Source organism: Salmo salar, unplaced genomic scaffold, assembly GCF_965601325.2.
Source record: "Salmo salar unplaced genomic scaffold, fSalSal1 ptg000681l, whole genome shotgun sequence".
Classification (NCBI taxonomy): Eukaryota; Metazoa; Chordata; class Actinopteri; order Salmoniformes; family Salmonidae; genus Salmo; species Salmo salar.
This window is the reverse complement of record NW_027675461.1, coordinates 90,129-112,111: the sequence shown is the minus strand read 5'-3', so window position 1 is coordinate 112,111 and position 21,983 is coordinate 90,129. Positions and strand designations below refer to the sequence as shown.

Sequence of the window (21,983 nt, the reverse complement as noted above, 5' to 3'; positions counted from 1 at the left end):
GAAAAGCCGATAGAGGGAGTGTAGTGGTATAGGGTATACCGCCCCAGCTATTGAGAAGCCGATAGAGGGAGTGTACTGGTATAGGGTATACCGCCCCAGCTATTGAGAAGCCGATAGAGGGAGTGTACTGGTATAGGGTATACCGCCCCAGCTATTGAGAAGCCGATAGAGGGAGTGTACTGGTATAGGGTATACCGCCCCAGCTATTGAGAAGCCGATAGAGGGAGTGTACTGGTATAGGGTATACCGCCCCAGCTATTGAGAAGCCGATAGAGGGAGTGTACTGGTATAGGGTATACCGCCCCAGCTATTGAGAAGCCGATAGAGGGAGTGTACTGGTATAGGGTATACCGCCCAAGCTATTGAGAAGCCGATAGAGGGAGTGTACTGGTATAGGGTATACCGCCCCAGCTATTGAGAAGCCGATAGAGGGAGTGTACTGGTATAGGGTATACCGCCCCAGCTAGTTAGAAAAAGCCACATGATGGTCTTTCAATAATGTCAAAACTATTTATTTGAAGATTTTTTATATAAATGTGAATATTTGTAGCTGCTTTTTAAGTTAATACCTGCAGTCCAGTACGTTAGGAGATAAATCAGATTGCATTCTTCATTTGACCTGGTACATTATTTTCCGTTATGAAGCTTAACGTAGTTCCCCAGTCCAGGCGTTTGTTTGTAAATGGCACAATGGGAGACTCTTCAGTCCACAGCGTTCTATATCTACCGTCAAGTCTCTGTTGTACGGCGCACCTGAGGTGATGAACTTACAGCTAAATGTTTACCATCTGGTGTCTTACAACGGCTTTCTGACATAACTCATCCAGAGCTCTTTGACTTATCTGTACAGCTGCCATTTTGTCCCTTTGTGCTTCCTACTGGTGTTTATTTCCTCCTCCGTTCTTCTCCCCTCTGCTCCGTGTGGACATGCTGCTGTTCCTCCTCCGTTCTTCTCCCCTCTGCTCCATGTAGACATGCTGCTGTTCTTCTCCCCTCTGCTCCATGTAGACATGCTGCTGTTCTTCTCCCCTCTGCTCCATGTAGACATGCTGCTGTTCCTCCTCCGTTTTTCTCCCCTCTGCTCCGTTTACACATACTGCTGTTCCTCCTCCGTTCTTCTCCCCTCTGCTCCATGTAGACATGCTGCTGTTCTTCTCCCCTCTGCTCCATGTACACATGCTGCTGTTCCTCCTCCGTTCTTCTCCCCTCTGCTCCGTGTGGACATGCTGCTGTTCTTCTCCCCTCTGCTCCATGTAGACATGCTGCTGTTCTTCTCCCCTCTGCTCCATGTAGACATGCTGCTGTTCCTCCTCCGTTCTTCTCCCCTCTGCTCTGTGTGGACATGCTGCTGTTCCTCCTCCGTTCTTCTCCCCTCTGCTCCATGTAGACATGCTGCTGTTCTTCTCCCCTCTGCTCCATGTAGACATGCTGCTGTTCTTCTCCGTTCTTCTCCCCTCTGCTCCGTTTACACATGCTGCTGTTCCTCCTCCGTTCTTCTCCCCTCTGCTCCATGTAGACATACTGCTGTTCCCCCTCCATTCTTCTCCCCTCTGCTCCATGTAGACATGCTGCTGTTCCTCCTCCGTTCTTCTCCCCTCTGCTCCGTGTAGACATGCTGCTGTTCCTCCTCCGTTCTTCTGCCCTCTGCTCCGTGTAGACATGCTGCTGTTCCTCCTCTGTTCTTCTCCCCTCTGCTCCATGTAGACATGCTGTTCTTCTCCCCTCTGCTCCGTGTGGACATGCTGCTGTTCCTCCTCCGTTCTTCTCCCCTCTGCTCCATGTAGACATGCTGTTCTTCTCCCCTCTGCTCCGTGTGGACATGCTGCTGTTCCTCCTCCGTTCTTCTCCCCTCTGCTCCGTGTAGACATGCTGCTGTTCCTCCTCCGTTCTTCTCCCCTCTGCTCCATGTAGACATGCTGTTCTTCTCCCCTCTGCTCCGTGTAGACATGCTGCTGTTCCTCCTCCGTTCTTCTCCCCTCTGCTCCATGTAGACATGCTGCTGTTCCTCCTCCGTTCTTCTCCCCTCTGCTCCATGTACACATGCTGCTGTTCTTCCTTCAGAAAAGCATCACAACTTTGTTCATTTGCACAATTTCTCTTTCACTTGTAAATGTCCACCTTCACCATAAATTACATCTGGTAGATACTAGCTATGCTGGTATAACTTTACATCTGGTAGATACCAGCTATGCTGGTATAACTTTACATCTGGTAGATACCAGCTATGCTGGTATAACTTTACATCTGGTAGATACCAGCTATGCTGGTATAACTTTACATCTGGTAGATACCAGCTATGCTGGTATAACTTTACATCTGGTAGATACCAGCTATGCTGGTATAACTTTACATCTGGTAGATACCAGCTATGCTGGTATAACTTTACATCTGGTAGATACCAGCTATGCTGGTATAACTTTACATCTGGTAGATACCAGCTATGCTGGTATAACTTTACATCTGGTAGATACCAGCTATGCTGGTATAACTTTACATCTGGTAGATACCAGCTATGCTGGTATAACTTTACATCTGGTAGATACCAGCTATGCTGGTATAACTTTACATCTGGTAGATACCAGCTATGCTGGTATAACTTTACATCTGGTAGATACTAGCTATGCTTGTATAACTTTACATCTGGTAGATACCAGCTATGCTGGTATAACTTTACATACTCTAGATACTAGCTATGCTTGTATAACTTTACATATGGTAGATACTAGCTATGCTTGTATAACTTTACACCTGGTAGATACTAGCTATGCTTGTATAACTTTACATACTCTAGATACTAGCTATGCTTGTATAACTTTACATATGGTAGATACTAGCTATGCTTTTATAACTTTACACCTGGTAGATACTAGCTATGCTTGTATAACTTTACATACTCTAGATACTAGCTATGCTTGTATAACTTTACATACTCTAGATACTAGCTATGCTTGTAAAACTTTACATCTGGTAGATACTAGCTATGCTTGTAAAACTTTACATCTGGTAGATACTAGCTATGCTGGTATAACTTTACATCTGGTAGATACTAGCTATGCTGGTATAACTTTACATCTGGTAGATGCTAGCTATGCTGGTATAACTTTACATCTGGTAGATACTAGCTATGCTGGTATAACTTTACATCTGGTAGATACCAGCTATGCTGGTATAACTTTACATCTGGTAGATACCAGCTATGCTTGTAAAACTTTACATCTGGTAGATACTAGCTATGCTGGTATAACTTTACATCTGGTAGATGCTAGCTATGCTGGTATAACTTTACATCTGGTAGATGCTAGCTATGCTTGTAAAACTTTACATCTGGTAGATGCTAGCTATGCTGGTATAACTTTACATCTGGTAGATACCAGCTATGCTGGTATAACTTTACACCTGGTAGATACCAGCTATGCTGGTATAACTTTACACCTGGTAGATACCAGCTATGCTGGTATAACTTTACATCTGGTAGATACCAGCTATGCTGGTATAACTTTACATCTGGTAGATACTAGCTATGCTGGTATAACTTTACATCTGGTAGATGCCAGCTATGCTGGTAAAACTTTATATCTGGTAGATACCAGCTATGCTGGTATAACTTTACATCTGGTAGATACTAGCTATGCTGGTATAACTTTATGAGATGGATTTGTTTGTCTTTGCAATTTAGTTTATGTACGTTTTCGCTTGTTAGCATTTAGCTAACAGCGTCCATGTGATTTTGCTATTGGTTTGTGGTAATTTGGTTAGCGTTCTGGTAATAGAGGCCCAATGGGCTTTTCTTGCTTTTTTAGCGCCCCCTTCTGTGCTAAACCGGTAATAACCCAAATCCCGGGATGAGAGAAGGATGGTAATGACGATATGAAAACGTGGATACTGCGTTACCGCCTGTTAATAATCCCTCATCTGACTACTAGCGTTACCGCCTGTTAATAATCCCACATCTGACTGCTAGCGTTACCGCCTGTTAATAATCCCACATCTGACTACTAGCGTTACCGCCTGTTAATAATCCCTCATCTGACTACTAGCGTTACCGCCTGTTAATAATCCCTCATCTGACTACTAGCGTTACCGCCTGTTAATAATCCCGCATCTGACTACTAGCGTTACCGCCTGTTAATAATCCCTCATCTGACTACTAGCGTTACCGCCTGTTAATAATCCCGCATCTGACTACTAGCGTTGCCGCCTGTTAATAATCCCTCATCTGACTACTAGCGTTACCGCCTGTTAATAATCCCGCATCTGACTACTAGCGTTACCGCCTGTTAATAATCCCACATCTGACTACTAGCGTTACCGCCTGTTAATAATCCCACATCTGACTACTAGCGTTACCGCCTGTTAATAATCCCACATCTGACTACTGGCGTTACCGCCTGTTAATAATCCCTCATCTGACTACTAGCGTTACCGCCTGTTAATAATCCCACATCTGACTGCTAGCGTTACCGCCTGTTAATAATCCCGCATCTGACTGCTAGCGTTACCGCCTGTTAATAATCCCGCATCTGACTACTGGCGTTACCGCCTGTTAATAATCCCACATCTGACTACTGGCGTTACCGCCTGTTAATAATCCCACATCTGACTACTAGCGTTACCGCCTGTTAATAATCCCACATCTGACTACTAGCGTTACCGCCTGTTAATAATCCCGCATCTGACTACTGGCGTTACCGCCTGTTAATAATCCCACATCTGACTACTAGCGTTACCACCTGTTGGGGACCTACTTACTCAGTGGTTTTCAGTTCGTTGTCCAAACTTCAAACTCTCTATTTGATCATTATTATACACTCATATAGCTAGTGTTTACCTGACTGTTTCCTGTTTCCTGTTTGTCCAGGTAAACTGTCTCTGGAAGAGTTCATTAAAGGTTAATCTAACATGACTGTTTCCTGTTTCCTGTTTGTCCAGGTAAACTGTCTCTGGAAGAGTTCATTAAAGGTTAATCTAACATGACTGTTTCCTGTTTCCTGTTTGTCCAGGTAAACTGTCTCTGGAAGAGTTCATTAAAGGAGCTAAAAGTGACCCCTCCATCGTACGTCTGTTACAGTGTGATCCCAGCAGCGCTGGACAGTTCTAAACCGATCCTACCTTGGGGGTCAAGACAATGTAAGGCTGCTACTCTATTCCTTTCTCTGTCTCTGTCTCACCCCTAGTGTGATTCCCGTCTCTGTCTCACCCCTAGTGTGAGATCGAACACGGTTGCTCTGTAGTACCTGATTAATAGAGAGAGGACTGAATATCTGAACCAGGACTAGAGTGGATCGCTAACTGGTCTGTTAGGTCCACCAACCTCCACTAACCAGTCTGTTAAGGCCACCAACCTCCACTAACCGGTCTGTTAGGTCCACTAACCTCCACTAACCGGTCTGTTAGGTCCACTAACCAGTCTGTTAGGGCCACCAACCTCCACTAACCAGTCTGTTAGGTCCACCAACCTCCACTAACCAGTCTGTTAGGGCCACCAACCTCCACTAACCAGTCTGTAAGGTCCACTAACCTCCACTAACCAGTCTGTTAGGTCCACCAACCTCCACTAACCGGTCTGTTAGGGCCACTAACCTCCACTAACCGGTCTGTTACCTCCACTAACCAGTCTGTTACGTCCACTAACTAGTCTGTTAGGGCCACCAACCTCCGCTAACCAGTCTGTTACCTCCACTAACCTCCACTAACCAGTCTGTTACCTCCACCAACCTCCACTAACTAGTCTGTTAGGTCCACCAACCTCCACTAACCAGTCTGTTACCTCCACTAACCTCCACTAACCAGTCTGTTAGGTCCACCAACCTCACTAACCAGTCTGTTAGGTCCACCAACCTCCACTAACCAGTCTGTTAGGTCCACCAACCTCCACTAACCAGTCTGTTAGGTCCACCAACCTCCACTAACCAGTCTGTTAGGTCCACCAACCTCCACTAACCAGTCTGTTAGGTCCACTAACCTCCACTAACCAGTCTGTTAGGTCCACTAACCTCCACTAACCAGTCTGTTAGGTCCACCAACCTCCACTAACCAGTCTGTTAGGTCCACCAACCTCCACTAACCAGTCTGTTACGTCCACTAACCTCCACTAACCAGTCTGTTACCTCCACCAACCTCCACTAACCAGTCTGTAACCTCCACTAACCAGTCTGTTACCTCCACCAACCTCCACTAACCAGTCTGTAACCTCCACTAACCAGTCTGTTACCTCCACCAACCTCCACTAACCAGTCTGTTACCTCCACCAACCTCCACTAACCAGTCTGTTACGTCCACCAACCTCCACTAACCAGTCTGTTACCTCCACTAACCTCCACTAACCAGTCTGTTACCTCCACTAACCAGTCTGTTACCTCCACTAACCTCCACTAACCAGTCTGTTACCTCCACTAACCTCCACTAACCAGTCTGTTACCTCCACTAACCTCCACTAACCAGTCTGTTACCTCCACTAACCTCCACTAACCAGTCTGTTACCTCCACTAACCTCCACTAACCAGTCTGTTACCTCCACTAACCTCCACTAACCAGTCTGTTACCTCCACCAACCTCCACTAACCAGTCTGTTAGGTCCACCAACCTCCACTAACCGGTCTGTTAGGTCCACTAACCAGTCTGTTAGGTCCACCAATCTCCACTAACCAGTCTGTAAGGTCCACTAACCTCCACTAACCAGTCTGTTAGGTCCACCAACCTCCACTAACCGGTCTGTTAGGGCCACTAACCTCCACTAACCAGTCTGTTACGTCCACTAACTAGTCTGTTAGGGCCACCAACCTCCGCTAACCAGTCTGTTACCTCCACTAACCTCCACTAACCAGTCTGTTTTCCTCCACCAACCTCCACTAACTAGTCTGTTAGGTCCACCAACCTCCACTAACCAGTCTGTTACCTCCACTAACCTCCACTAACCAGTCTGTTAGGTCCACCAACCTCACTAACCAGTCTGTTAGGTCCACCAACCTCCACTAACCAGTCTGTTAGGTCCACCAACCTCCACTAACCAGTCTGTTAGGTCCACCAACCTCCACTAACCAGTCTGTTAGGTCCACCAACCTCCACTAACCAGTCTGTTAGGTCCACCAACCTCCACTAACCAGTCTGTTAGGTCCACCAACCTCCACTAACCAGTCTGTTAGGTCCACCAACCTCCACTAACCAGTCTGTTAGGTCCACCAACCTCCACTAACCAGTCTGTTACCTCCACCAACCTCCACTAACCAGTCTGTTACCTCCACTAACCAGTCTGTTACGTCCACTAACCTCCACTAACCAGTCTGTTACCTCCACCAACCTCCACTAACCAGTCTGTTAGGTCCACCAACCTCCACTAACCAGTCTGTAACCTCCACTAACCAGTCTGTTACCTCCACCAACCTCCACTAACCAGTCTGTAACCTCCACTAACCAGTCTGTTACCTCCACCAACCTCCACTAACCAGTCTGTTACCTCCACTAACCTCCACTAACCAGTCTGTTACCTCCACTAACCTCCACTAACCAGTCTGTTACCTCCACCAACCTCCACTAACCAGTCTGTTAGGTCCACCAACCTCCACTAACCAGTCTGTTACCTCCACTAACCAGTCTGTTTTGTCCACCAACCTCCACTAACCAGTCTGTTTCCTCCACTAACCAGTCTGTTACCTCCACCAACCTCCACTAACCAGTCTGTTACCTCCACTAACCTCCACTAACCAGTCTGTTACCTCCACTAACCTCCACTAACCAGTCTGTTACCTCCACCAACCTCCACTAACCAGTCTGTTAGGTCCACCAACCTCCACTAACCAGTCTGTTACCTCCACTAACCAGTCTGTTACCTCCACTAACCAGTCTGTTACCTCCACTAACCTCCACTAACCAGTCTGTTACCTCCACTAACCTCCACTAACCAGTCTGTTACCTCCACTAACCAGTCTGTTTTGTCCACCAACCTCCACTAACCAGTCTGTAACCTCCACTAACCAGTCTGTTTTGTCCACCAACCTCCACTAACCAGTCTGTAACCTCCACTAACCAGTCTGTTACCTCCACTAACCAGTCTGTTACCTCCACTAACCAGTCTGTTACCTCCACTAACCAGTCTGTTACCTCCACTAACCAGTCTGTTACCTCCACTAACCAGTCTGTTACCTCCACTAACCAGTCTGTTACCTCCACTAACCAGTCTGTTACCTCCACTAACCAGTCTGTTACCTCCACTAACCAGTCTGTTACCTCCACTAACCAGTCTGTTACCTCCACTAACCAGTCTGTTACCTCCACTAACCAGTCTGTTACCTCCACTAACCAGTCTGTTACCTCCACTAACCAGTCTGTTACCTCCACTAACCAGTCTGTTACCTCCACTAACCAGTCTGTTACCTCCACTAACCAGTCTGTTACCTCCACTAACCAGTCTGTTACCTCCACTAACCAGTCTGTTACCTCCACTAACCAGTCTGTTACCTCCACTAACCAGTCTGTTACCTCCACTAACCAGTCTGTTACCTCCACTAACCAGTCTGTTACCTCCACTAACCAGTCTGTTACCTCCACTAACCAGTCTGTTACCTCCACTAACCTCCACTAACCAGTCTGTTACCTCCACTAACCAGTCTGTTACCTCCACTAACCAGTCTGTTACCTCCACTAACCTCCACTAACCAGTCTGTTACCTCCACTAACCTCCACTAACCAGTCTGTTACCTCCACTAACCTCCACTAACCAGTCTGTTACCTCCACTAACCAGTCTGTTACCTCCACTAACCAGTCTGTTACCTCCACTAACCAGTCTGTTACCTCCACTAACCAGTCTGTTACCTCCACTAACCAGTCTGTTACCTCCACTAACCAGTCTGTTACCTCCACTAACCAGTCTGTTACCTCCACTAACCAGTCTGTTACCTCCACTAACCAGTCTGTTACCTCCACTAACCAGTCTGTTACCTCCACTAACCAGTCTGTTACCTCCACTAACCAGTCTGTTACCTCCACTAACCAGTCTGTTACCTCCACTAACCAGTCTGTTACCTCCACTAACCAGTCTGTTACCTCCACTAACCAGTCTGTTACCTCCACTAACCAGTCTGTTACCTCCACTAACCAGTCTGTTACCTCCACTAACCAGTCTGTTACCTCCACTAACCAGTCTGTTACCTCCACTAACCTCCACTAACCAGTCTGTTACCTCCACTAACCTCCACTAACCAGTCTGTTACCTCCACTAACCAGTCTGTTACCTCCACTAACCAGTCTGTTACCTCCACTAACCAGTCTGTTACCTCCACTAACCTCCACTAACCAGTCTGTTACCTCCACCAACCTCCACTAACCAGTCTGTTAGGTCCACCAACCTCCACTAACCAGTCTGTTACCTCCACTAACCAGTCTGTTACCTCCACCAACCTCCACTAACCAGTCTGTTACCTCCACTAACCAGTCTGTTACCTCCACTAACCTCCACTAACCAGTCTGTTACCTCCACTAACCAGTCTGTTACCTCCACTAACCAGTCTGTTACCTCCACTAACCAGTCTGTTACCTCCACTAACCAGTCTGTTACCTCCACTAACCAGTCTGTTACCTCCACTAACCAGTCTGTTACCTCCACTAACCAGTCTGTTACCTCCACTAACCAGTCTGTTACCTCCACTAACCAGTCTGTTACCTCCACTAACCAGTCTGTTACCTCCACTAACCAGTCTGTTACCTCCACTAACCAGTCTGTTACCTCCACTAACCAGTCTGTTACCTCCACTAACCAGTCTGTTACCTCCACTAACCAGTCTGTTACCTCCACTAACCAGTCTGTTACCTCCACTAACCAGTCTGTTACCTCCACTAACCAGTCTGTTACCTCCACTAACCAGTCTGTTACCTCCACTAACCTCCACTAACCAGTCTGTTACCTCCACTAACCAGTCTGTTACCTCCACTAACCAGTCTGTTACCTCCACTAACCAGTCTGTTACCTCCACTAACCAGTCTGTTACCTCCACTAACCTCCACTAACCAGTCTGTTACCTCCACTAACCTCCACTAACCAGTCTGTTACCTCCACTAACCATTCTGTTACCTCCACTAACCAGTCTGTTACCTCCACTAACCAGTCTGTTACCTCCACTAACCAGTCTGTTACCTCCACTAACCAGTCTGTTACCTCCACTAACCAGTCTGTTACCTCCACTAACCTCCACTAACCAGTCTGTTACCTCCACTAACCAGTCTGTTACCTCCACTAACCAGTCTGTTACCTCCACTAACCAGTCTGTTACCTCCACTAACCAGTCTGTTACCTCCACTAACCAGTCTGTTACCTCCACTAACCAGTCTGTTACCTCCACTAACCAGTCTGTTACCTCCACTAACCAGTCTGTTACCTCCACTAACCAGTCTGTTACCTCCACTAACCAGTCTGTTACCTCCACTAACCAGTCTGTTACCTCCACTAACCAGTTTGTTACCTCCACTAACCAGTCTGTTACCTCCACTAACCAGTCTGTTACCTCCACTAACCAGTCTGTTACCTCCACTAACCAGTCTGTTACCTCCACTAACCAGTCTGTTACCTCCACTAACCAGTCTGTTACCTCCACTAACCAGTCTGTTACCTCCACTAACCAGTCTGTTACCTCCACTAACCAGTCTGTTACCTCCACTAACCAGTCTGTTACCTCCACTAACCAGTCTGTTACCTCCACTAACCAGTCTGTTACCTCCACTAACCAGTCTGTTACCTCCACTAACCAGTCTGTTACCTCCACTAACCAGTCTGTTACCTCCACTAACCTCCACTAACCAGTCTGTTACCTCCACTAACCTCCACTAACCAGTCTGTTACCTCCACTAACCTCCACTAACCAGTCTGTTACCTCCACTAACCAGTCTGTTACCTCCACTAACCAGTCTGTTACCTCCACTAACCAGTCTGTTACCTCCACTAACCAGTCTGTTACCTCCACTAACCAGTCTGTTACCTCCACTAACCTCCACTAACCAGTCTGTTACCTCCACTAACCTCCACTAACCAGTCTGTTACCTCCACTAACCAGTCTGTTACCTCCACTAACCAGTCTGTTACCTCCACTAACCAGTCTGTTACCTCCACTAACCAGTCTGTTACCTCCACTAACCAGTCTGTTACCTCCACTAACCTCCACTAACCAGTCTGTTACCTCCACTAACCTCCACTAACCAGTCTGTTACCTCCACTAACCTCCACTAACCAGTCTGTTACCTCCACTAACCAGTCTGTTACCTCCACTAACCAGTCTGTTACCTCCACTAACCAGTCTGTTACCTCCACTAACCAGTCTGTTACCTCCACTAACCAGTCTGTTACCTCCACTAACCAGTCTGTTACCTCCACTAACCTCCACTAACCAGTCTGTTACCTCCACTAACCTCCACTAACCAGTCTGTTACCTCCACTAACCAGTCTGTTACCTCCACTAACCAGTCTGTTACCTCCACTAACCAGTCTGTTACCTCCACTAACCAGTCTGTTACCTCCACTAACCAGTCTGTTACCTCCACTAACCTCCACTAACCAGTCTGTTACCTCCACTAACCTCCACTAACCAGTCTGTTACCTCCACTAACCAGTCTGTTACCTCCACTAACCAGTCTGTTACCTCCACTAACCAGTCTGTTACCTCCACTAACCAGTCTGTTACCTCCACTAACCAGTCTGTTACCTCCACTAACCAGTCTGTTACCTCCACTAACCAGTCTGTTACCTCCACTAACCAGTCTGTTACCTCCACTAACCAGTCTGTGTCATTCCATTTCCAGTTTGGGTGAATCCAAATAGCCCCTCCCCCCCCTCCACCTTTGGAGCAAACTGATGAAGAAGACAAGCCACGCCTTCAAATGATGACACTGAAGACAACGGGCCAATGAGAGCCAGCCATGTTCTCCTGACTCCTCCTCTGACCACTCCCAGCAGCAACGTGACATCATCCCCAGGCTCTCATGATGTCATCCAGTCCACTCGCCATGTATTTGATAAGTCCTAGGGGCCCGCGTCCCAAATCACACCCCTATTCTCTGTATTAAGCAGTACTTTTAAGCCCTGTAGGCCCTGGTCTGCAGTAGTGCACTACATGGGGAATAGGATGCTGTTTTAAAACTGTAAACTGGGCTCTCTGTTTGGTTGGTTGTCGGTGTTCTCAACGCTCCGTACTGGACACACCCACTGCCCTCAACTAGGTCCTCCTAGTTCTGGTGTCTATCGTAAACAGTTTGAGAGAGAGGGAATGAGAGAGAGGGAATGAGAGAGAGAGAGAGGGAATGAGAGAGAGAGAGAGGGGGAATGAGACAGAGGGGGAATGAGAGAGAGAGAGAGAGAGGGGGGGAATGAGAGAGAGAGGGAATGAGAGAAAGAGAGAGAGAGAGAGGGAATGAGAGAGAGGGGGAATGAGAGAGAGAGAGAGAGAGAGGGGGAATGAGAGAGAGAGGGAATGAGAGAGAGAGAGAGGGAATGAGAGAGAGGGAATGAGAGAGAGAGAGAGAGAGAGAGAGAGAGAGAGAGAGAGGGAATGAGAGAGAGAGAGAGGGGGAATGAGAGAGAGGGGGAATGAGAGAGAGAGCGAGAGAGGGGGAATGAGAGAGAGGGGGAATGAGAGAGAGGGGGAATGAAAGAGAGAGAGAGAGAGAGGGGGAATGAGAGAGAGGGGGAATGAGAGAGAGAGAGAGAGAGAGAGAGAGAGAGGGGGAATGAGAGAGAGGGAGAGAATGAAAGACATGGAGAGAGAATTGTTTTGAGTTATTTTACAAAAAGACTTTTTAAAATGGTAAATTGCATTTCAAATTTTAAAATGTTAGAAATGATCCTTAAGCAGAGCCTTCAAGACATTTGTTCACAGCCTTATGGGCTGTTAATAAGTTAAACGAGATTTCCCCCCCTCCAGAATGTAGTCATGGTTACAGAACAGACGTTATGGGATGTGTTTCCATTAGAAGTTGTTTAAAGGATATCAAGCATGCAATTCTGTTGTATTTCTCATCTACTGTTGTGAAGAGAAACAACGTCAACATTTTATATTTTTTTAGATGTTTTAACTGGCGCATGTTAAACACGTTTCAATCAGGGAGGGGGGGTTTTGTTTTGGAACAGGTTCCTGTACGTACGGTGCATGTCTGTGTTCATGTGCTGATGGTTTTCAGTGGTGATTTGACTAGCTTGTGGGCCTCCCCCCCTTTGTCCAGTGATGTTGTGAAAGTCACTGTGTTATTATGAATAACCAACATTTTTCTCTGGTTTGTCGACAGCAGCAAAGCTTTGTAGAGAGAGCAGCTCCTATGACCAGCTCAAACCCTGCCGCTGGCCATAGACCACCACACACCGAGATGTGCCCTGTTGAATGGGGTACAGCACTGTACCTTACTAGATGTGTTGTGCTGTCTTAGTTATATTCAACCACAACACAACCCCCTAGCCACCCCCTAGCAACCCCCTAGCCACCCCCTAGCCACAACACAACCCCCTAGCAACCCCCTAGCGACAACACAACCCCTTAGCAACACCCTAGCAACAGCACAACCCCCTAGCAACCCCCTAGCCACCTCCTAGCCACAACACAACCCCCTAGCAACCCCCTAGCAACCTCCTAGCCACCCCCTAGCCACAACACAACCCCCTAGCAACCCCCTAGCGACAACACAACCCCCTAGCAACACCCTAGCAACAGCACAACCCCCTAGCAACCCCCTAGCCACCTCCTAGCCACAACACAACCCCCTAGCAACCCCCTAGCAACCTCCTAGCCACCCCCTAGCCACAACACAACGCCCTAGCAACCCCCTAGCGACAACACAACCCCCTAGCAACCCCCTAGCAACAGCACAACCCCCTAGCAACCCCCTAGCCACCTCCTAGCCACAACACAACCCCCTAGCAACCCCCTAGCGACAACACAACCCCCTAGCAACCCCCTAGCGACAGCACAACCCCATAGCAACCCCCTAGCGTCAACACAACCCCCTAGCAACCCCCTAGCGACAGCACAACCCCATAGCAACCCCCTAGCGACAGCACAACCCCATAGCAACCCCCTAGCGACAGCACAACCCCATAGCAACCCCCTAGCGACAGCACAACCCCATAACATCTGGCCCTGAGTCATATGTGTATATACACACGTACAATACCCTCTAGCGACAGCACAACCCCCTAGCGACAGCACAACCCCATAGCAACTCCCTAGCGACAGCGCAACTCCCTAGCGACAGCCCCATAGCAACTCCCTAGCGACAGCCCCATAGCAAGTCCCTAGCGACAGCGCAACCCCGTAGCAACCCCCTAGCGACAGCGCAACCCCATAGCAACCCCCTAGCGACAGCGCAACCCCCTAGCGACAGCCCCATAGCAACTCCCTAGCGACAGCCCCATAGCAACTCCCTAGCGACAGCGCAACCCCGTAGCAACCCCCTAGCGACAGCGCAACCCCCTAGCGACAGCGCAACCCCATAGCAACCCCCTAGCGACAGCGCAACCCCCTAGCGACAGCGCAACCCCATAGCAACCCCATAGCGACAGCGCAACCCCGTAGCAACCCCCTAGCGATAGCGCAACCCCATAGTGGCAAAGCAAAAACAGGTTTTTAGACATTTTTAAAACTGTATTCAGATTGGAAATATCACATTTCCATAAGTATTCAGACCCTTTACTCAGTACTTTGTTGAAGCACCTTTGGCAGCGATTACAGCCCTGAGTCTTCTTGGGTATGACGCTACAAACTTGGCACACCTGTATTTGGGGAGTTTCTCCCATTCTTCTCTGCTGATCCTCTCAAGCTCTGTCAGGTTGGTTGGGGAGCGTCGCTGCACAGCTATTTTCAGGTCTCTCCAGAGATGTTCGATCAGGTTCAAGTCCGGGCTCTGGCTGGGCTACTCAAGGACATTCAGAGACTTGTCCCGAGGCCACTCCTGCGTTGTCTTGGCTGGGTGCTTAGGGTCGTTGTCTTGTTGGAAGGTGAACCTTCACCCCAGTCTGAGGTCCTGAGTTCTCTGGAGCAGGTTTTCATCAAGGATCTCTCTGTACTTTACTCCGTTCATCTTTGCCTCGATCCTGACTAGTCTCCCAGTCCCTGCTGCTGAAAAACATCCCCACAGCATGATGCTGCCACCACCATGCTTCACCGTAGGGATGGTGCCTTGTTTCCTCCAGACGTGACGCTTGGCTTTCAGGCCAAAGAGTTCAATCTTGGTTTCATCAGACCAGAGAATCTCGTTTCTCATGGTCTCAGAGTCCTTTAGGTGCCTTTTGGCAAACTCCAGGTGGGCTGTCATGTGCCTTTTACTGAAGAATGGCTTCCGTCTGGCCACTCTACCATAAAGGCCTGATTGGTGGAGTGCTGCAGAGATGGTTGTCCTTCTGGAAGGTTCTCCCATGTCCATAGAGGAACTCTTCTCCCTCGATTGCTCAGTTTGGCCGGGCGGCCAGCTCTAGGAAGAGTCTTGGTGGTTCCAAACTTCTTCCATTTAAGAATGATGGAGGCCACTGTGTTCTTGGGGAGCTTCAATGATGCAGACATTTTTTGGTACCCTTCCTCAGATCTGTGCTTCAACACAATCCTGTCTCTGAGATCTACGGACAATTCCTTCAACCTCATGGCTTGGTTTTTACTCCGACATGCTCTGTCAACTGTGGGACCTTATATAGACAGGTGTGTGCCTTTCCAAATCATGTCCAATCAATTGAATTTACCACAGGTGGACTCCCATCAAGTTGTAGAAACATTTCAAGGATGATCAATGGAAACAGGATGCACCTGAGCTCAGTTTCGAGTCTCATAGCAAAGGGTCTGAATACTTATGTAAATAAGGTATCTGTTTTTGTTGTAAATAAATGTGCAAAAATTCTGAAAAACCTGTTTTCGCTTTGTCATTATGGAGTATTGTGTCCATTTTAGAATAAGGCTGTAATGTAGAAAAAGTGAAGGGGTCTGAATACTTTCAGAATGCACTGTGTGTGATATAGATAGATATATACAGTATAGATCTATCTCTATGTATATATATCTATACACGCAGTTGAAGTCGGAAGTTTACATGCACCATAGCCAAATACATTTAAAACTCCGTTTTTACACAATTCCTGACATTTAATCCTAGTAAACATTTCCATGTTTTAGGTCAGTTAGGATCACCACTTTATTTTCAGAATGTGAAATGTCAGAATAATAGTAGAGAGATTTGATTTATTTCAGCTTTTATTTCTTTCATCACATTCCCAGCGGGTCAGAAGTTTACATACACTCTATTAGTATTTGGTAGCATTGCCTTTAAATTGTTTAACTTGGGTCAAACGTTTCGGGTAGCCTTCCACAAGCTTCCCACAATAAGTTGGGTGAATTTTGGCCCATTCCTCCTGACAGAGCTGGTGTAACTGAGTCAGGTTTGTAGGCCTCCTTGCTCCCACACGCTTTTTCAGTTCTGCCCACAAATTTTCTATTGGATTGAGGTCAGGGCTTTGTGATGACCACTCCAATACCTTGACTTTGTTGTCATTAAGTCATTTTGCGACAACTTTGGAAGTATGCTTGGGGTCATTGTCCATTTTGTTAACAAGAAATTTGTGGAGTGGTTGAAAATCGAGTTTTAATGACTCCAACCTAACTGTATGTAAACTTCCGACTTCAACTGTGTGTATATGTATATATTACAAAAGTATGTGGACACCCCTTCAAATTAGTGGATTTGTCTATTTCAGCAACACTGTTGCTGACAGGTGTATAAAATCGAGCACACAGCCATGCAATCTCCATAGACAAACATTGGCAGTAGAATGGCCTGACTGAAGAGCTCAGTGACTTTCAACGTGGCACCGTCATAGGATGCCACCTTTCCAACAAGTCAGTTCGTCAAATTTCTGCCCTGCTAGAGCTGCCCCCGGGTCAACTGTAAGTGCTGTTATTGTGAAGTGGAAACGTCTAGGAGCAACAACCCCTCAGCCGTGAAGTGGTAGGCCACACAAACTCACAGAACGGGACCGCCGAGCGCCGAATCGCGTAAAAATCATCTGTCCTCGGTTGCAAAACTCCACTACCGAGTTCCAAACTGCCTCTGGAAGCAACGTCAGCACAACAACTGTTGGTCTGGAGCTTCATGAAATGGGTTTCCATGGCCGAGCAGCCGCACACAAGCCTAAGATCACCATGCGCAATGCCAAGCGTCAGCTGGAGTGGTGTAAAGCTCGCCGCCATTGGACTCTGGAGGAGTGGAAACATCTTCTCTGGAGTGATGAATCACGCTTCACCATCTGGCAGTCCGACGAACGAATCTGGATTTGGCGGATGCAAGGAGAACGCTACCTGCCCTAATGCATAGTGCCAACTGTAAAGTTTGGTGGAAGAGGAATAATGGTCTGGGGCTGTTTTTCATGGTTTGGGCCATGACATTCTAGACGATTCTGTTCTTCCAACTTTGTGGCAACAGTTTGAGGAAGGCCCTTTCCTGTTTCATCATGACAATGCCCCCCCGTGCACAAAGCGAGGTCCATACAGAAATGGTTTATCGAGATCGGTGTGTGAAGAACTTGACTGGCCTGCACGGAGCCCTGACCTCAACCCCATCGAACACCTTTGTGATGAATTGGAACGCCGACTGCGAGCCAGGCCAAATCACCCAACATCAGTGCCCCGACCTCGCTAATGCTCCTGTGGCTGAATGGAAGCAAGTCCCCCGCAGCAATGTACCAACATCTAGTGGAAAGCCTTCCCAGAAGAGTGGAGGCTGTTATAGCAGCAATGTTCCAACATCTAGTGGAAAGCCTTCCCAGAAGAGTGGAGGCTGTTATAGCAGCAATGTTCCAACATCTAGTGGAAAGCCTTCCCAGAAGACAGGAAGGAGGCTGTTATAGCAGCAATGTACCAACATCTAGTGGAAAGCCTTCCCAGAAGAGTGGAGGCTGTTATAGCAGTAAAAGGGGGGGGACCAACTCCATATTAACGGCCATGATTTTGGAATGAGACGTTTGACTAGCAGGTGTCCACATACTTTTGGTCATTTAGTGACCAATGTACACACACACACACACACACACACACACACAGAGAGAGAGTGTATGTAGTGTACAGTGTATATGTCATGAGTCATCTCCATATACAGTACATACAATATTGGACATCCTCTCAGAGCTCACGGACCGTTCTACTCCCCCCCTCCCCCCTCCCCCCAGCAGTCAGTCTTGCATCACTTCCTGGATCAGTCAGGAACCCATTGAATTGACCCTTCCGTCTCCTGTTAATTGAATGTAACTGAGGCCCCAGATCAGTGGTTTCAGTTGGCTTAGTGTTCATTGGACAAATCTTTTTTTTTTTAATTTTTTTTTATTATAATAACTGCTGTTTTTATAAAGAAAAGTACATTTAAAAAAAAAAAATTATAATAACTGAGGGATCACAACTACTGCAATGATTTTCACATCGGAATTGCTTTTATTGTATTTCTAAATTGTTTTTAGCTGTCAGGTGTAACGTGCCAAATAAACACCAACAGTATTGTATACATTTATACGGTAAAATTAACTGTCCAACAAAAATGTTTGTACTCGTTTGGATTTCTGTAGATGTTGTATTTGGTGTCCTGTATTTACTGAGCTTTGTAGTTTCTTTTAACACAGGAATTATTTTTTTTGTTTTTGGTCAACTTTAAAAAAAAAAAAAATATTAAAAATTAAAATTAAATTTTCAAGTTTTCTGAGTGAATGTTGAAATATCGTGTCTTTTTTTTTTTTTTTTTCTTCCCAAGTCTCATGTTTGTTGTTTCCAATAGGATGCAACTGCTCAGTAATTACAGGCAGGCCAGAGCCAAGTATTTCATTATGATGCATTTACGTGACTCTACAGCATTCTACGGCGGCCATTTTAACTCCCCATTAACGTTACATGGGGGAATATTTAAACGATGATATGTATCTGAATGTCTAGATTTACAACAATATAAAAATAAAAAACACATTATAAAAGTTGGGCCCAACTCTAAATATCTTGTCTCTGAGCTGGGATTTCATACAGCAGGAATCCCTCTGTATTGAGAGGTCCTGTCTAAATGTGACTCTGAGCTGGGATTTCATACAGCAGGAATCCCTCTGTATTGAGAGGTCCTGTCTAAATGTGTCTCTGAGCTGGGATTTCATACAGCGCAGGAATCACTCTGTATTGAGAGGTCCTGTCTAAATGTGTCTCTGAGCTGGGATTTCATACAGCAGGAATCCCTCTGTATTGAGAGGTCCTGTCTAAATGTGTCTCTGAGCTGGGATTTCATACAGCGCAGGAATCCCTCTGTATTGAGAGGTCCTGTCTAAATGTGACTCTGAGCTGGGATTTCATACAGCAGGAATCCCTCTGTATTGAGAGGTCCTGTCTAAATGTGTCTCTGAGCTGGGATTTCATACAGCAGGAATCCCTCTGTATTGAGAGGTCCTGTCTAAATGTGACTCTGAGCTGGGATTTCATACAGCAGGAATCCCTCTGTATTGAGAGGTCCTGTCTAAATGTGTCTCTGAGCTGGGATTTCATACAGCAGGAATCACTCTGTATTGAGAGGTCCTGTCTAAATGTGTCTCTGAGCTGGGATTTCATACAGCAGGAATCCCTCTGTATTGAGAGGTCCTGTCTAAATGTGACTCTGAGCTGGGATTTCATACAGCAGGAATCCCTCTGTATTGAGAGGTCCTGTCTAAATGTGTCTCTGAGCTGGGATTTCATACAGCAGGAATCCCTCTGTATTGAGAGGTCCTGTCTAAATGTGACTCTGAGCTGGGATTTCATACAGCAGGAATCCCTCTGTATTGAGAGGTCCTGTCTAAATGTGACTCTGAGCTGGGATTTCATACAGCAGGAATCCCTCTGTATTGAGAGGTCCTGTCTAAATGTGTCTCTGAGCTGGGATTTCATACAGCGCAGGAATCCCTCTGTATTGAGAGGTCCTGTCTAAATGTGACTCTGAGCTGGGATTTCATACAGCAGGAATCCCTCTGTATTGAGAGGTCCTGTCTAAATGTGTCTCTGAGCTGGGATTTCATACAGCGCAGGAATCACTCTGTATTGAGAGGTCCTGTCTAAATGTGTCTCTGAGCTGGGATTTCATACAGCAGGAATCCCTCTGTATTGAGAGGTCCTGTCTAAATGTGTCTCTGAGCTGGGATTTCATACAGCGCAGGAATCCCTCTGTATTGAGAGGTCCTGTCTAAATGTGTCTCTGAGCTGGGATTTCATACAGCAGGAATCCCTCTGTATTGAGAGGTCCTGTCTAAATGTGACTCTGAGCTGGGATTTCATACAGCAGGAATCCCTCTGTATTGAGAGGTCCTGTCTAAATGTGTCTCTGAGCTGGGATTTCATACAGCGCAGGAATCACTCTGTATTGAGAGGTCCTGTCTAAATGTGTCTCTGAGCTGGGATTTCATACAGCAGGAATCCCTCTGTATTGAGAGGTCCTGTCTAAATGTGTCTCTGAGCTGGGATTTCATACAGCGCAGGAATCCCTCTGTATTGAGAGGTCCTGTCTAAATGTGACTCTGAGCTGGGATTTCATACAGCAGGAATCCCTCTGTATTGAGAGGTCCTGTCTAAATGTGTCTCTGAGCTGGGATTTCATACAGCAGGAATCCCTCTGTATTGAGAGGTCCTGTCTAAATGTGACTCTGAGCTGGGATTTCATACAGCAGGAATCCCTCTGTATTGAGAGGTCCTGTCTAAATGTGTCTCTGAGCTGGGATTTCATACAGCAGGAATCACTCTGTATTGAGAGGTCCTGTCTAAATGTGTCTCTGAGCTGGGATTTCATACAGCAGGAATCCCTCTGTATTGAGAGGTCCTGTCTAAATGTGACTCTGAGCTGGGATTTCATACAGCAGGAATCCCTCTGTATTGAGAGGTCCTGTCTAAATGTGTCTCTGAGCTGGGATTTCATACAGCAGGAATCCCTCTGTATTGAGAGGTCCTGTCTAAATGTGACTCTGAGCTGGGATTTCATACAGCAGGAATCCCTCTGTATTGAGAGGTCCTGTCTAAATGTGACTCTGAGCTGGGATTTCATACAGCAGGAATCCCTCTGTATTGAGAGGTCCTGTCTAAATGTGTCTCTGAGCTGGGATTTCATACAGCGCAGGAATCCCTCTGTATTGAGAGGTCCTGTCTAAATGTGACTCTGAGCTGGGATTTCATACAGCAGGAATCCCTCTGTATTGAGAGGTCCTGTCTAAATGTGTCTCTGAGCTGGGATTTCATACAGCGCAGGAATCACTCTGTATTGAGAGGTCCTGTCTAAATGTGTCTCTGAGCTGGGATTTCATACAGCAGGAATCCCTCTGTATTGAGAGGTCCTGTCTAAATGTGTCTCTGAGCTGGGATTTCATACAGCGCAGGAATCCCTCTGTATTGAGAGGTCCTGTCTAAATGTGACTCTGAGCTGGGATTTCATACAGCAGGAATCCCTCTGTATTGAGAGGTCCTGTCTAAATGTGTCTCTGAGCTGGGATTTCATACAGCAGGAATCCCTCTGTATTGAGAGGTCCTGTCTAAATGTGACTCTGAGCTGGGATTTCATACAGCAGGAATCCCTCTGTATTGAGAGGTCCTGTCTAAATGTGTCTCTGAGCTGGGATTTCATACAGCAGGAATCACTCTGTATTGAGAGGTCCTGTCTAAATGTGTCTCTGAGCTGGGATTTCATACAGCAGGAATCCCTCTGTATTGAGAGGTCCTGTCTAAATGTGACTCTGAGCTGGGATTTCATACAGCAGGAATCCCTCTGTATTGAGAGGTCCTGTCTAAATGTGACTCTGAGCTGGGATTTCATATAGCAGGAATCCCTCTGTATTGAGAGGTCCTGTCTAAATGTGACTCTGAGCTGGGATTTCATACAGCAGGAATCCCTCTGTATTGAGAGGTCCTGTCTAAATGTGTCTCTGAGCTGGGATTTCATACAGCGCAGGAATCCCTCTGTATTGAGAGGTCCTGTCTAAATGTGACTCTGAGCTGGGATT

At 46.8% G+C, this 21,983-nt stretch overlaps 1 protein-coding gene across 2 annotated transcripts in view; it reads left to right on the top strand.

The window, feature by feature from the left end:
* Window positions 1–18,959, top strand: part of LOC145850226 (neurocalcin-delta A) — a 63,989-nt gene extending 45,030 nt beyond the window's left edge. Inside the window, exons 4-5 of one of the 2 annotated variants that reach the window (XM_082972373.1) lie at window positions 5,001–5,127; window positions 11,783–18,959. In XM_082972373.1, the coding sequence (XP_082828499.1) occupies window positions 5,001–5,098 (98 nt within the window). In that variant the 3' untranslated portion in view covers window positions 5,099–5,127; window positions 11,783–18,959. Of the gene's footprint in view, window positions 1–4,858; window positions 4,942–5,000; window positions 5,128–11,782 lie in introns of those variants that run through there. The other variant, XM_082972374.1, reaches the window with a different exon arrangement.
* The last annotated feature ends 3,024 nt before the right edge of the window (window positions 18,960–21,983 follow it).